The 16,836-nt window shown below is 38.6% G+C and overlaps 1 protein-coding gene across 1 annotated transcript in view; it reads right to left on the bottom strand.

Moving 5' to 3' along the window:
• LOC116717152 (growth factor receptor-bound protein 10-like) overlaps window positions 1-16,836 on the bottom strand; it is a 71,795-nt gene that overhangs the window by 23,835 nt on the left and 31,124 nt on the right. The window contains exon 5 of the mRNA XM_032558300.1: window positions 12,892-13,036. Within this exon, the coding sequence (XP_032414191.1) occupies window positions 12,892-13,036 (145 nt within the window). The remainder of the gene's footprint in view (window positions 1-12,891; window positions 13,037-16,836) is intronic.

The following is a 16,836-nucleotide window of genomic DNA, read 5'->3' as shown; positions in this document are numbered from 1 at the left end:
TGAAAAGCATTTTGAGGGCTAATTTGGGCAAAAAGGTTGATTTTGGACAACTGTCATGCATGTGGAAATTTCCAGTTGACAGCATTAGTTTCATTGAAGAAATATGTTTTGTGTTAAGATGTCCTGAGGCTATTGAGTTCATTATGAACTCAATAGCACTTTGAACTGCCTTGTTCCTGAAAATGTGCTATATAAATTAAATTACCTTACCTTGAGTTGAACAGGCTGAGCTACTCAGATCCGGACCATTGTCCAGCATGTGTAAAACTAAAACAAGTCTATCTTTTACAATGCTTTAACTCCAAATTAGACTTGCTGGACCTGAGTTGATTGATGACTACTGGCCTGTATGCACCACACCTCATTGCTATTAGCTTGTGCTAACTGCAACATTCTATGGTGTAGAAATCATAAGTGCAGGAAAAAAGCTCTTTGCAACATTGATGATTAAGTCAGAGGAACCACTGTGCATCCAAGAATCTATTTAAAATGAAACTGTCTTTACAAAGGAAACATGCTATCTGTTTCCAATTTGTCAAACTTTTGGAAGTCTCATTGTCCATTATCTTCATAATTACCGCCAGAATAAGTAGGGACGCACACATATGAGAATTTGGGACAATATCGATATCAATATCAATAATGCTGTTAAAGACTATAGCTGATATTTACCGGTATTATGTATATTATGTCAATTTCAGTACACTTTCAACAATTTTGAAAAAAACAAACAAAAAAAACAACAACACACAGCTCACTTCACCGCCGTGTCCCTGCTTTAGTTTAACTTCCAATAATCCTGCAGAGCATCAATGTCATTGTCACATGACCAAACAAAGACCACATGACCAACCTCCTCACCTGCCCCTCTGAAGAACACTGGCAACAAAGACAAAAATAAATATTGATTGTGAGATTTGTTTATCAGACCTGCACAATATGTTTTAAAATGACTGATATTGGCTGAGTAGTGTTGACATATGTGCATTGCTGCTAATTAGACATAAAAGACATCTTAAGATGACTCTACAATAATTATGTCCTACAACAGCTCCTTATAAACAGTGTGATGCCGACTCTGTTTCTAAGAAATAATTATTGACCAAAGAAAAGATAGTTTTGAAATTTGGAATCTGCTAAAATCCATGTTGGGGAACCAAAAAAAAGAAAGAAAGAAAGAAAAAGATATTGGTAACTGCAAATTAGTCACAAATCTTTTTGTTCTTTCTTAGTTTTGAGCCTCTCAGAATTACACTGAAATGAAAGGATCTGTGAGAGAAATACAGAGTTAATATACATTACATAACCAACATGTGATTAACTATATTTTGGGCGGCAGAAAACCATCATTTTAGATGTTTGATGTGCGTCTCCAAATATATAATACAAATTAAAAATAAAAAAAAACTTGTGGCAATGTGCATTTTTCACAAATGATTCAATTAAAACTGTAAAACTACTTGCAAATGTTTAGCTATCTTGTCGCTGAGAAAGACTTTATTTTGTAAAAAACAAAAAACTAATTATATATATATATATATATAGTCTCATAAATTCATTAGTGGACTCAGAAGAAGCAAAAATGTGAAATCTGACAAAATTGTGACCTTTAAAAGGCAGAAGTAAGATTTCAATTCTTTAGCAAAAAAAACAACAAAAGAAAACATTTTCTTTTCATGCATATGCGTGCGTCACTGGGTCTCTTTGCAGGGTAAGAAAAAAAAAAATTTAATGACCACATCGCTGCACACAGGCAAGCAAGTAAGCAAGAAAGGAAAGATAATTTGCTGCTTTTAAACACGTCCTCATTTAGCTGGAAGAGCAGAGCAGGGCCACTCAACCACTCTGATGACTCAGGTCTGATAACTACCCTGTGATGTAATGCCTCAGGGAGAAACTGAAAGCTTCAGGCAGCACACAGACACACACACCCTCCATCAGACACGCAGGCACCCAGATGTGCAAACTCACACATCAACACTTTTAAGGTAAATAGACCCACTCGTCCTGCAGGACTGAACTGCATTTTACTAATTTACTAATCCATTCCTTCCACTGACAGAGAAATAACACAGCAGGACAGGTGGAGGACAAGCACAGGCAGACAAAGGGATACTGTTTCGTGTGTGTGCACCTCCAGCGGCCAGCTCGCATTCACATCAATCTTTTTGTCTCTCACTGTATAAATAGCTACGCTGGTATTACGTTCACATTACAAGCCATTACATCAGATAGGAGTTACTAAAAGACTATTGGCCATTAGGCATACTCTTCAGGAGCCATTAGACACGAATGATGTGATGCATTTGAAAGCAACCTGTAGAGCAGCTGTGTTAGCGAGAGGAGTCTCTGTTGGCAAAACAGTGGAGGGATAAGAGAGGAAAAGCACTCCAAACCACAGTTGGAGCCAAAAATAGATGTTTTAGATAGTCTCCAGTGTCCATCCCCACAGCCATATTCAAATTCAGCACTGATGCCTGCACCAGTGTGACCTTTTACTGGAGAAGTGAAACAAAAGAGGAATTATATTTCATTAGTCTGTCCAGGCTGGGACCTTCTAATCACAAGATAGGCTTTCAGTTTATGCTATTTCTGGCCTGACCAAATCATAAACACAGGCCTTAAATGAGCCGGAGCTGCCTATGACCAGAACATCTGGTTTTTGAAGAATAGGGGTATAACAAGTGGCATAAAGTCTTGTAAAATTAAAACACTCATGAAAGCAAAGTATGTCTCATAAGCTATTATGAATGCTGGATATGAAGGATTGTAACATTAACAACCTATTTGAGACTGGTGTTTTCAGGAAGAACAAGTAGCAGTTCCTGAAAATACCTTGATTTTGTTAGAATGCATCCAACAAAGTCAAGTAATGACTGCACCACATGTTGAATTAGCCAAAAATTGGTAAAATTAATAATGATGGGGAGGCACATAGCTCGCAAATCATCATAAACTACAAACACTTGCACTTGAAAATCTGCATTTGAAACCTCACAGAGAACCCGTATTCACTCAGCTACTCCAGACTAGCGGCAGCAGCAATTAGCAAACACCTGGTGGAACTGGAGTCTGCTGAGCTTATCATACAAACCATTTCTCAGTCCACCGCTCATACGAACTGTTGCTAATGGCACAATGGGAAGCATTGCCGTGATGACGTGCAGAAGGTGGAGTGTTGAAAAGAGCAGGAGCTTCTTAAAGAGACAGAGGCCAATTTCAAGGCTTCAAATTATGAAGTCAAATTTCTTTTAAGTCATGTTTGATAAATGCAGCATTTTTATAACAACTGAAGGTAGCAGTTACTTGATTGTGCTATAAAATGGCACTATTAGCCTGGAATATACATAATACCCCTCCTTTTGAGAGATTTCATGTTTTCACAGGTCATCAGTATTGCATGTGCTGCAGAGTGAACATTTTGCTCTACCAGCCGCCTCTGCTTTTCCAAACGTCTGCGTGTTTCCAGAAAAGAACTGGAACCGTTGATTGCTGGATTTGGCACACACAACCCACGTTGGCCCCCCAAATTCCCACTAACAAGTAACTTCCATAAAAGCCCTCTCTGACTGTAATGCTGTGTGTGGTCTGGGCTGCCCCTGGAAATGTCCCAGATGATGAGATAGAGACACAAAAACCTGAATGGGCCTTGGACAATTGGCTGTCCTCACTTAGCGCCTGCAGTCAGCAGGAGTGGGAGACATGGGCCAAGAAAACTCTGCTGACTCATGAGGAAGACCCACTGAACTGTCTACTGTCATCTAATTACAGCGTCAAATTGGGACCCTAGTTGCAGAGGCCTGTCCAAGCTTTGTGAACCACAAAAAGGCTCAGCGAGTTTAGTGATATCCTTATGAATAAAGTGATTCAATCTAGATTTTTTTGTCAATTAACTTTCCAGCAAAGGGTGTCCAATCTCCAGTTTGTATCCCCATCACTACGGAGAGTCAAAAAAGAGATCTGAAGGAAGTAGAAAGATGGAGGATGACAATTCAGGATATGTGTGGGAGTGAACAATATTCCTGTTAGTGCTAAGCTAAAAGGCAATTTTATTGCATTCAATCTTTAATCTTGTTCAAAAATACTTAGACAAATCAAACTTTAACTGGCTAATTCTACATACATCACAGATATTTTGAAACAAAGTTTTGATATGTAAAAGCACAAGAAAGAAAACATTTTGGTTGAGTCTGAGAGGTTATGGTGCTCCAATAGAAACTTTTGGAATAGGAATTTTGAATCTACATCTATTTCAGATCGGTTTCACCTCAAAGAGACATAGCAGATATTCTACCAATATATATTTACAAGAACCTTCTTTTCACTGGCTGCCAGCAAAGCCTGGGCAACAAATGTTCTGTCAGACCACTGTTGATCTGAAGCCATTGTCCAATTACAGCAGGGTGGGGGTAAAAGGACGGAGACATTCTAATTGGGCAAACAAAGAGTGACACTGCTGATGGGATTTTATAAATAGTGTGGAAATGGTCCACTTGCTCTATTGCAAGCTCTTGTAGTTGTTGTGTGGTCACAGATTGAATTTAACCATAACAAGCTTACCATGCAATTGTGAAATTGCATTGTACATTGAAACAAAAAAATTATGTTTTGCTACACCAGAAAAAGTCAGCAGTACCAAAAAAGCAAAGACACTGACTATTTTACCAGATATTTGGTGTAGGGCAAGGTTCTCTTTCCCAAAAAGAAGCAGATCCATAATAAGATATGAAATCTTCACACATGCATAATTTTGAACTATATTTTTAAAAGACGGCACTTTTTTAACAACATTAAACAATGCATAGTTACCCTTTTATTTTCTTTTTGCTATGTTTCCATCTTGGTTATATTAAAAGGTGGTGCTTTGACCAAAAGGCAATGCAGCTATTCAAAGACTGAAAATGTCTTAGTAAAAGAATCGCTCATTTAACAAATGCTTTATTGTTGAAGCATCTCGCTGTAGGACATTGTACATTGTCTTAGTCATAAATCCTTAAATATTAATACAACTTATAACATATTTTTATATTTCTAGTAGATCATTTCCTCTCCCGTTCTGCTAAATTCCTGCTTCCGTACTTTCCTTTCTATCCGTTCACAGCAGCAGTTTCAGAAATCTGAGCTGTCCTACTTTTCCCAGACACAGTAAGAGAGACATAGAAGGAGTGAACCAGAGAGAGAGGATGGAGAGAAGGCTAAGAGAGAGGAAAATGCAGTCTCCATGACCTACATGAGTCCCGAAGCTGTGTTCAGTTCTGGCCAGATGAAATAGCTACAGGCAGCAACACATAGCTGTCTTTGTGAAACACTCAAACACAAGCAAATACAGACATTTGCATATTCAAAGCTGTATGAAAACTCTAGAGCACAAAAATTATTAAAGATGATGCTTAAATACACCATATATTAAACTTGCCATGCAAAAGTTCCAAATGTACAAATATATCCACGTAAGTAATAAATAATTATTCTTTATTCGTTTTAATAATTCAAATAATTCAGCTACAAACTTTAATCTCTCAGGTCTTCAAATTAGTGGCAGTGGAAGTAATGGATACTCATGGTTTCACTTGGGATTATTATAATCTTAAGCAGGAACCAGGAATGGGCCAATAAAGATACATGTTTAATGTTTCCATCCAATAAACAACATCCAGTCATTGGGAGTCTTGTAAATTGCTGTTACAGATAAAGACTGAAGAAAAAAAGTGGTAAATACTTTCTCTTCTTTCATGTTTTACTTCTACAGTAGTACCTGCACAAAGCTAATCTAACCACACGCATCGCTCTGAAAACACCACCTCCATGGGGACACATGGTAGCAACGTCATGATACTGTAGAAATGTTTGCCTTCAGTAGGGACATTGAAACTTGTTAGGATTGATGGGACAATGGATGTGGGCAAATAGAGGAAAAGGCTGGAAGAAAACTTTTAATAGAATGTGGAGTGTTGTCGATGCCTGTGTGCGGTGACCAGCTTTCAGAAAAAGAATGTCAATTTTCTAGTTAAACGTGGTGGTCTGCAGCTGCTCTGCTGCCTCAGAATCTAGACGACTTGCTGTATTTGATGGAGTAATGAATTCTGCTTTTGACCAAATAATCCTGATGGAGAATAGCCAACAGGCTGTGACCTTAATCTGAAGTGCCCTTGGGTTATCCAGCAGCACAATGATCCAAGGCAAACTAGCAAGTCTGGAATAAATGGCTAAGAAAAAGGTTTTGGTGCGGCCAAGTCAAAGCCTCGACATATTTCTGACTGAGATGTGGAAGCATGATTCTTAGCTGGTGATTTGTGCCAGAAAACTGTAGAACGTGGCTGAGTTAAAACAATTCTAGGAACAAAAATGGGCTCAAAACATTGAGAATAGTGTAAAAGATTCATTTGCAGTTAGGGTAAACTCTCGATGGCAGTCATCGCCGCCAGGTGCCACAACCAGTTGATAGGTTTAGGGAGAAAATTAATTTTCACGTAGGGCCAGGTTAATTTGGGCAGTTCCTTCCCTGAAACTAAAATTTGTTTGATGATCTGAAACATGTGAGCCAGATAGAAACAAAAAAACGAGAAGAGACAATGGTACAGAAACATTTTTAAAGCTTAGCACCTTCAATTCTAAGCACTCAGCGTTTCTTTCATTAATAAGTATTGCAATAATGCAGTTCGCCAGAATTGCATTATTGCAATTCAGTTTTTGACTCTAGGGTTATGTAGCGTCTTGGTGACAGGTGAAGGACATTTTGCACCACAAATAAATTTACACTACCTAGAGAACCTGCTGCTTTGATTCAAATGGCATTTGTCTGATGCTGATTGAACAGGTCTATATTTTTAAAACTAACTCTTTTCTCAGACTAATCATCTTGGCTTACTGTAGTTGTAAACAGAACATGTGTTTGTGGCTGTTTGTGTTAGTGTCTCTGCTGCAGTGGAGCAGTAGCAGGTTGAGCTCGCAGGTCCAAGCATGTTTCTATTTAGCAGCTGGGGAAGAATATGGCGCTGACACATGAGATGTTCCAGACTAAACCGCAACCTGTCTGGCACCCCTCCAAGTCAGATTTGTTCAACAGCAGTGAAACAATTTGTATTTCACAACAGTGAATACTGCAAATCCACTCAGTCACTCAGTGGCCTGCATGTAAGCTGGTTTGCTTTAGTCTAAAAGTAGAAGAAAGCAGTGCTATGTTTGCTGACAAAAGATTTCTGTAGAGCTAAAATGCTCTTTTTTTTTTTACCTCTGCTACAAAGCATGCAAGTGAAGGACTGTCTGTGTGAGACTAGATGCAATATTACGAATAATGGAGCCAACAAGCCATGCATGGTTTGAATTAGAACACATGAATGCACACATACACAAATTCAATAAAACTGAATGCTATTTGTACTTTTATGTGTGCAAATAATCACAAAGAAACCAGGCTTTCAAGTTACAGCCACACACAATCACAGAAACTTTGCTATCCTGTGATTACACTGTACAAGTGCCTATATGTGTGCATTTCATTTCATTTCATTTCACTTTAAGATCCATTCAAAAGGAAGTAGGCTGCAGGATGAGTGAGCCAGCAGATTTCCAGCACTGCATCACCTTTGATCTCTGCACACAGCACAGCTTGCAGAAAGCCTCAGCAACGAGAAGCAGAGCTCGCACAAACATAAACACACTGTCAAGCACTCTCGCAAGGGGCACATGCGAAAGCGTTTCTGCTCGTAAAGTCGAGCACACATGCACGTTACACACACAGAGTACACAAACCAGAACCGCCTCATAGGCACGGCCCTGCTCTTAAATACACACACTTATGCACACGGCCACAGATTTTCTCACACATCGAGGCCAACAGTTTGGCCACTGATAGCATTCCAATCTTTTACAGTGGAAAAGTCTGCCCTTTGACACACACACTATTCCTAACGGGGTAGCAGCAACAAGATAGCATGCTTAACTGTAGCAAGTAGGCGCCATTCTGTGCCCATCATTTACATGTCATGGACAGTATGTTCAATTACATGCTATTGATATGTCCTAAGTAACTGAACTCTCAATACTGGATGAAGTCACTTCAACTAAATCTGCTAAATCTGACATGCAATTTTTGCTGGTTTTCACTGTGTGTTGTCTCTTTTTTCCTCATAGTATAAGGGACTGCTGCTCGCGAGGAGAGACTATACAGTCAATGGCTCAATCCAAATTCCAGTGCATCTTTAGTTATTTTACCAGTTAGTATTAGGGGAATTTGACAGCCTTGTAAATAACTAACATCAAATTGAGAAGTATATAACTGCATTCAGATCTCATTAAATAATTAGCCATATTTGATTATAGAGTTCTGCATGTAAATTTGATCTGTTTAGGGGACTTTGTCCCCTAAAGTGCCTTGAGAATAAAATCATGGTGAACTGGTTCTGCACAAGCAAACTGAACAGAATTAAATTGAATATTGTCATCTAAAACACCTCTGAAGACTATTACCAGACTATATTTGAAAAAAGACCTGCTGTAGCTAATGTTCTAGTATGCCACTATGTGTGTATCCCTTTCCATTTCACAACACTAGAGTATGACACACAGCTAAAGTCATGTTGGCAGTGGTCCAAAGAAGAAACAGGAAGTCAGAGTTTATAGAATGTGTGCAGATATTAAACATCACAGTGGACTGCTGTCAGTACTTACAAATGGCAGCTACCTGGGTCTATATTCTGAAACATCCTGCAAATTAAAAAATATATATATTCAAATAAACCACTGCACATTTCCATGAGTCTACATTTAAAGAACAGTACAGAATCTTCTACTTTAAGTCTGACGCTCGAGTTCTGCAGATCTCGGAGAAATACTGTCCTTTCAGAGTGTACATTGAAAAAGGCAAGCTGGGGAGATGAAGGCTGAGACTTGAGAGATGAGGGAAAACAGGGATGGGGGTTGGGAGTCATATGGTCATGTCAAACAGCTTGGCCAACGATTCCTGACAGCCCCTCACTACATCCTCATGTCTCCCTCACAGAGGCCGAGGAATGAGGCAAGGAGGAGCAGAGAGAGACAGGCATGAAAGTCTGTCAGAAAGCGCCGGGAGGCTGGAAAATTCAGTAAACTTAAACAGAGAAACTGAAAAGCAATTTGGCAGTGGATATTTGGAGGGCAGGAAGACGAATAGACACACAACAGACAAGAAAACGACCTCGGTGGAGAGAAGGAGATAAGCGAAAAGGGAAAAAAGAGGCTCTAAATAGGACACATGTGGTTCTAATGATGAAGGTCAGAGGTCTTGGAGAGTGGGCACAATAATTTACCTTCTCCAGATCCCCCTTGTCAAACCTAAAACAAATCACCATCTCCTTTATGGATCCTAACCACTGGAAAGCAGATGATTTTTTTTTTAAAGTTATTACTCCTCATGTCTCTAAACTCAGACCTGTGAAGATGTGAGAGTGAGAAGGCTCCTTGGGAGAGTTCTCTGTGGAAAAAGGTGCTGAGTTGAATTTCCACTGAAGAACAGCTACAATGAGCCATACTTTCCATTGCCATCAACAACGTAGAGACGCTGCCAGTGCTGTAAATAGTTTGCAGAGCTCACAAAGGGGCTTGTGAGTGTAAACACACATGTGTCTAAATGACTAACACCCGAACGCATGCATGGATGCACGGCACTCTTACATGAGTTTACTTGAGTTTAGATACAGTGCGCTGTAAACACAAATAATCAATTAAAATTTCCATTGCTTTGCACAGTATTGTTCTCTCTCAGTAGTTTGGAAAACAAATTATGAGGGAAAAGTTCATCACCTTTAGCATGTTTTAGGTTTTTATGCATTCAAAGTGGTTTAGATTATATTTACCCCCATGGTTTTATTATAACTAACAAAACTGATCTATTATAATTAAATAAAAACACATTTTTAAAATGAATTAAAACAAACGATTATGTAATGATCCAATCCCAAGTGTCAGGCTGCCGAGTTATTGTAAAACAATCTTGGATTGTCTGATTAAACTCAGCTCCCGATACATATTTTAGAGGAGTGATCTTGTCAGGAGTGCAGCCAGAGAGCCATGTTCAATTTCCACATCAAATTCAAAACCCGAGACCAGTTTTTAGAAGCTGGGTTTTGCAGGGCTGTTTTACAAGTTTTTCACAGCACAATTTTGTTTTGATCAGAGGAATCCGGGTTCTTACCAAAGCATGTAAAAGTCACATTATTCTGTAGGTTTTGTTTGTGGAGGATTAACTGGGACCACCCTGAGATATGCTGCAAGAAAAATTTACAACAACACTATTAACACATCACCACCAGGAAGCAGATGTAACTATACCATTCTGAAGACTGTGGCTATAGAGTGTTTACCACACCCCGGTTTGTTTCTGTCAGACTTATAGAATCAAGAAATTACTCTTATACAACATGTCTGACAACATAAAGTAGACAAAAAGATCTTATGATTCAAAAATAACAAAGACTGAAACCGCTTCAATGGCAGAGTTTCAAGGCTAAATCCACTGCTGACAAAAAAAGCGTACAGAGAGTCAAACACAGTGGTGGCAGTGTGATGGTGTGGGGCTGTTTTGCTGCTTCAGAACCTAGACGACTCGCAGTAATTGATGCCAATCATGAGTTCTTCTTTCTTTAAGAAAATGCTGAAGGGGAATCTGCGCCCATCCACCCAATTTCTAAATCTCAAAAACAAGTTCACCTATGAAAGACTAAAATAAAAAAAAATAATAAAAATGCTGAGACATGACTTTAAACAGAGTGTTTATACTCATAAACCATCCAATTTGCCTATACTAACAATTCTGCAGAGAATAGTGGACCAGTGATGCACTAGGCTCATTATCAATGGCCCTTGACAGTTAATTTACTTATTGTGTTTAGCTTGGTTGTTTTTAATGCCAGATACCATAGATGAGTAATCAACACGGCATCCTTTTCTAAAAGCGGTGTAGTAAATCACTCTCACCAGTGAGCTATGATGAACTATTTATCAAATGCCATTGTATTTTATTTTTCTAACATTACATCTTTCAGCATTTATATTCAACAAAACAAGTATGAGCAATTATTCTGATACCAATAAGAAAGAAAAAACAGATAATTTATTATCATAACTTTTTCCTATACAATTCTACAGCATAATCATGTTCCCATGCGTGTCTATACATTCAACTGATGCTTCAAACAAGAAAAGTTTTCCCTTATTTAGTTCCTTGATATACATTCCAGAGCCATGCCATGAATAACAACATGGTGTGATTAATGCAAGTTAGTTAGCTCTGCTAGTACTTCTGTCTGCTTCAATCCCAGGTTTTTGTTTTTTTACTGTGCTGCTAACAGGCCATGTGAGAATGACATTCCCAATCCCGAGCCACAAGCTACAATAAACTGGCGTCTAATTATTTACGAGCCTAGCCTGCTTTACTTATTTACAACCGGGGCACAGCAAGTCATTAAATTCACAACAACTTTGTGCTGCAATAAACTTTGACCTATTTACCATAAGGAAAACCTGAGCTTCTGAGTTTGTACCACAGATTGTAACTCAAGCTTGAAAATTTCCCCAAAGAGAAAAATCCCCAAAACATTCCCGCTAAACGACAACTAAAACAATTTGAAGCTTCCAAACCTTATTCCCACATTAACGAGCACCAATTATTTATGTAACTGATGCTAATTAAAACCTAAACCTCTCCAAGTTTAGGTGCTAAGTGAATGGGGAGGTTGCATCAATTCACAAAGTGAAAACCGAGATGACATCTGAGAGGGCAAAATGCGGTGCACATTGAAGTCAGACTTGTGTTTTGGCTCGCAATGAATTAACTGGAACTGCAGTGTGTGATTGTGGAGGAGACGTAGTAGAAGCCTTGAGAAGAAAAGCCCCAGATCCCAGCCAGGGGGAGTATTTATGAGAAACTGTCTGCCCTCGTATTACTGTAAACCGCTATGTTGCCGTAACCAGAATTGGCTGCTTCCATATGAGGACCATTAACGAAGCGAGCGATGGTGAGAGGGGGTTGTTCTGACTTCCAGTAACAGATAGGACAGCAGAAGTCCAGTCGTGTGTGCAGGTGTGCATGTAGATGAACACAAAAGCATTTAGCTCCTCGCTTTATTAGCTTTTCCACAAGGCAAAAATAATAAAAAAAATACAATAAAAAAACGGGATACAACCAAATGATTCTATTTATACACTTCACCACCACTTTATTGGGCACACCTGTGCAACTGCTTGTGATAAAAAAACAGCCCCTTAGCCAATTACATGTCAGCAATTCAAAGCCTGGCAAAAATGGGTTGCTGAAGTTCAAACTGAGCACCGGGTAAACTGGTAGCTAAAATAAGTACCTGTTACAACTCAGATATACAGAATACCCTCTATGAATGAAACATCAGCAGATGAGCTACGGCAGTTCAGAGTCACAATGTCGATAGTAACAGAGTATTTAGAAACCCCTGGAACTTTGCTTGAGATAATCCGACAAAAAGAAATGCATCATTTTCTATGAAAATCTCCAGCATTTCGCTCTGTCCATCTTTCTATCAACTCTGACCAGCTTCCCAAAGGTATTGTGGTTTTAGTTTCCACCACACATGGTATTTTTCCACAAAACCTGAAAAGCTTTTGCCATACACTGAATTTTATTTGGGGGTTTCAGATGAAAAAGGGCTTAATACAAATGTGCATGATAAATTTGAGGTTTTTTTTTTTTTTTCAAGGAAAGTCAAAAACAATGTTTCTATTTCCTTCTAATATACCACTATGCTACATTTTTGTTCCAATAAGAATAGCAGTTTAAGGTTAACTTGACAAAATGTGAAAAAGTTTCATAGGTATATGAATGCTTGGCACCATACTGAAAAATACTGCCGCTAAACAGCTAGGGCGTGATGTTGAACTCACATGTTTTTCTGAAGAAGATTCTCCAGGAGGTAGTGACCCAGGACTGAGGACAGGGGAACTTGCAGGACTGCAAAGCTCAGGGAAAGGGTTGGGAATGGCTGGGAGAGACGACGTCCTGAACTGCTGCTCCTCCTCCTGCAACTTCCTGAACACCGAAAAACAGAACAGAGACCTTTGTGTTGTAATTTTCCTTTGTGAAGTTAGCAGTTTTTCGCTTGTTTTTTAAGCAACAGCACAAAAAAAAAAAAAACAAAGCCAAAAACCACAACCTGGAGGTGCCTCAAATAAAGTGAAATGGGAAAAGTTTAAATGAGCTGCTGAAACATGGGAAATTTGTGCTGGAGAGACCCACTGCGGTAGACGATCTCATCTGTGTTTCTGTCTGATCTGGCCGTAATGAGCGTTCCCGAGGCAAGTGGAAATCACAGCCTCCCATAGCCCGCGCGCTAATTTCTTGAAATATTTATCATACATCAATTCTAAATCAAGACATCACATTAAAGCAGATTGTTGTTTAAGAAAACAGATGCAGTCGGAGCCTCAAAGGATTATTTGACAGATGGGTTTTAGTTTTTTTTTTTTTTTTTTAAATGAGCAGGTCAGTTAGTGAAATTTCAGATCGGAAGTTAAAAAATAAAAAAAAACATTGCGAAAGGCTTTTTTTTTTTTTTTTTTTGCAATTCTCTTTGTCTATAGGACCCAGTGAGCTCAAAAGGGATCAGGCCTTTTGATGTTGTCCCATATGAGCCAGAGACTAGGGTTATCCAGAGGTCAGTCCTGTATAATAGGAACTCCGGAGCCTGCATATGTGTGGGTGTGTGTTTGAGACACACACAGAGAGACGGAGAGAGAGCACTCATAAGAAAGAATACTCCATTACCTGATCATCCCCCTCTGTTTCTCTCATACAGTCCGAGGGCAAAAAATAGGAACTGACACCAGCTTCCCTTTGAACCTGTTTGTGTGTAATGTATGTGTGAAGCTGTAGTTCTGCAGTCGAATTGTGCGTGTGGGTGCGTGTGTGTGTGTGTGTGTGTGAGCACCCCTACTTTTGAATGCACACACGTAAGGAGAACTCAAACAAAACCGAGTTTTTACTTTCTCCCCCTGCTGGTGTAGTCTGAGGCAAAGAAGGAGTGACAGGGAGGAACGGGTCATTCACAGGTTACAGACTAGAAACAGGGAAGAAATGTTATACCCAATTATAAAGAGGGCGTGAAAGGATGATAGTGTGCAGAGAAAGCTTTATTCTTAAATAAGGGGAGAAAAAAAGGCTTGAGCTACGCATCAGTATGTGGCTGTGTATGAGTACAGACAGGCTGGAAGCAGTTTCAGCTTGAAGTTTGTTGCCATACTTTTCTTGCCACAGGTACAAATAAAGCACTTTTTAGACTTTGAACAAGTATTTTTTGTCATTCCAGCGGTACACCAGTAGTTTCACTTTTAGACTTTTCAGTTCTGAAAGTGAAAATCTGACATTGCGATATACTGTACTTTCTTTTCCTAACTACTACATAAAACAGAGATGGACAGAGAAACAGTCAGGTGATTGGCATCCAACATTTTGAACACACTCTGCTTATTGATAAACAAAAAATATAAGATCTTTTTTTTCCCCCAGATTATTAAATATGAAACATATGTGCAAACATCAGCACTCTTCAATGTAGAAGTTTTTACTTCTTAACTCACTACTTAACTCTACTTAACTATGGTGCTTCAAAATTAAGTCAGAGGAAACTATAAAAGTGCAAGAAGCTTCTAGAATGGAAAAACGTAGTTTCTCTGGGGGATGTTAACTGTTCCTTTAGTCTGTCATAATGAAACACATCTGGTTTCAAACAATCCCTTTTTCTCCAGCTGGACTACACCTTGCAACAAAAGTGCATATGCATGCACGGTTTGTAGGGGGAGCGCCCTGTAAATTTGGCCCGTTGTAAATATCATGCATTTTTGAATCAGTCCACTCAACAAACAGAAGGAGCAGCAAGGTAATACAAAAGGCACAAGCAAAAGTGTAGTTGAGTATAAACAGATTTGTTTTATTACAAAATGATCCACAAACTTTAAAAATGGCTAAGAAGTAACAACCAACTTTGTTTTGTGGGCTGTTGTTAGAAATGCTCTGACTCCATATTCATCTTCTATCAACTGAGATTTGACGACGGGTGACATCCACTGTTTAAGTTAGGAATTTTAGTAAAAATATGCACATTAGTAGGAAAGTCAGTGATGTTCTTCACACACTCACATTCTCTCAAGACATCTGCCGCAGCTTTAGACATCGTAAAACAACCTGCGGTTGCTCTGTTTTGTTCTTTGGAATAGTCCAATTCTGTCTAACATGGAAGATACTCGATTTAGAAAGTTTCTGGGGAATGCCACAGTCAACTTACTCCGCAGGGAATTCACAAAGATACTCATGTTAACCACGCCCACCATCTTAACTGCTCATTTAAGATGTTAAAGACTGGTAAAAATGGCAAAAATGCATTTTGCAATTGTTTCCATTAAAAAAAAAGAAAATTCACCAGTGATCTTTCAATCAACCTGCGCACTAGGCTTGACAATCAATAAGGGAAAGATCTATTCAGTAAGATGTCGTACAGTTTCCAAAGTTTTTTTGTCCCTTTGTTATGACTCTCTCAAGGGATTTGCCAGGCATCCTTCGACTCCAACCACATATCTGGCAACCTTCAGTGAAATCCACTTGTGCTTAAGAGTAATCTTTTAACGTCATTAAGAAGGCCCACAAATTCTGTCTAAGGTCTCCCAGTCAAAACAAAGCCACGAGGTTCAAATTGCAGATAAATGGTCTAACAGATCTGCCGAACAACTCACAATGTTTCATGTGAAGCGCTTTAAAGAACAACATCTTAGTGAGTCGTAGAAAAGTGGCATAAACCAGAATTCTAGCATTTGTCTGCTCAGTTTAACTGCATAATCCAGAACAAAAGTACTTCAAGATAAAGGAAAAAATAGCTAATCTTACTGAGATTAAGACAGCTGACCTTTAATCAGAGAGTTTGTCTTCGGTGGATGTATGTTTGATTGAAAGAAATTGCTTGGGTATATTATGTCTCTTTTGTGAAAGAAAATGTTCTGTACTGGTTTTTATAGTTTTTTATTACATTTTTTTGTTTTTCTTAAAGAATATTGTGTAAAGTAAGAAAAATATAAAATAAGGAGGGCAGGGTTAAATAAGTTTATACTTTTGCCTGCTTCCTTTTGAAACAGATAGTTACAATGAGGTAATCTAAACTGTATTTGAATGTGAACATGTTTAAAATAAGCTACGCTAAGCTAAATGTTAGTGCATGCCTCTAAAAACCAGGCTTTTTGGTAGAGTGGTTGAACAAAACTGCTATGGATTGAAAGATGAATCCACTCAGAATTTGTCAAAAAGGACCTGATTGAAACTCGGATCACAATATGCAAAATGTACTTCTCTGTATCGACAAAGATTATATTGTTTTCTATGATATCAAAGAAAAGCAGTCAAAGTCACTCATTTAGCATAAGCTATAAACTGGGATCGTTTAAAGATATCACGAGGATGTTTGTCTGTAAAATGAACCGGGAAATTAGAATATTTTATACAGAAAAGTCTTTTGTCACAGACTTCAGGCTTAAAGGGATAGTAGAAATGTGCATTTCAATGAGACGATATTCTGGGGCAAATCACAAGACTGCAGTGATACAACTCGAGTTTCAGCCTGAACTCGACAAAGCATCTCAGGACTGTCAGGCCTGACTGAGCTTGAATGTTTCTATCAGGAAAATATGCACTGGGCTTGTAAAATCACTCCAAACAAAGATCTGTGATAGCTATTGCTTCAAAAGATGACGAGAATATACTTACATAAATGTGATGTGGTGTATTTATTAGACAAAAAGAGTTAACTAAAACTATGAATTTTTGTTGTTGACCATTGATTGGTAAAC

This window comes from Xiphophorus hellerii, chromosome 3 (assembly GCF_003331165.1).
Source record: "Xiphophorus hellerii strain 12219 chromosome 3, Xiphophorus_hellerii-4.1, whole genome shotgun sequence".
In the NCBI taxonomy this organism is placed as follows: Eukaryota; Metazoa; Chordata; class Actinopteri; order Cyprinodontiformes; family Poeciliidae; genus Xiphophorus; species Xiphophorus hellerii.
This window is presented reverse-complemented; position numbering and strand designations above follow the sequence as displayed.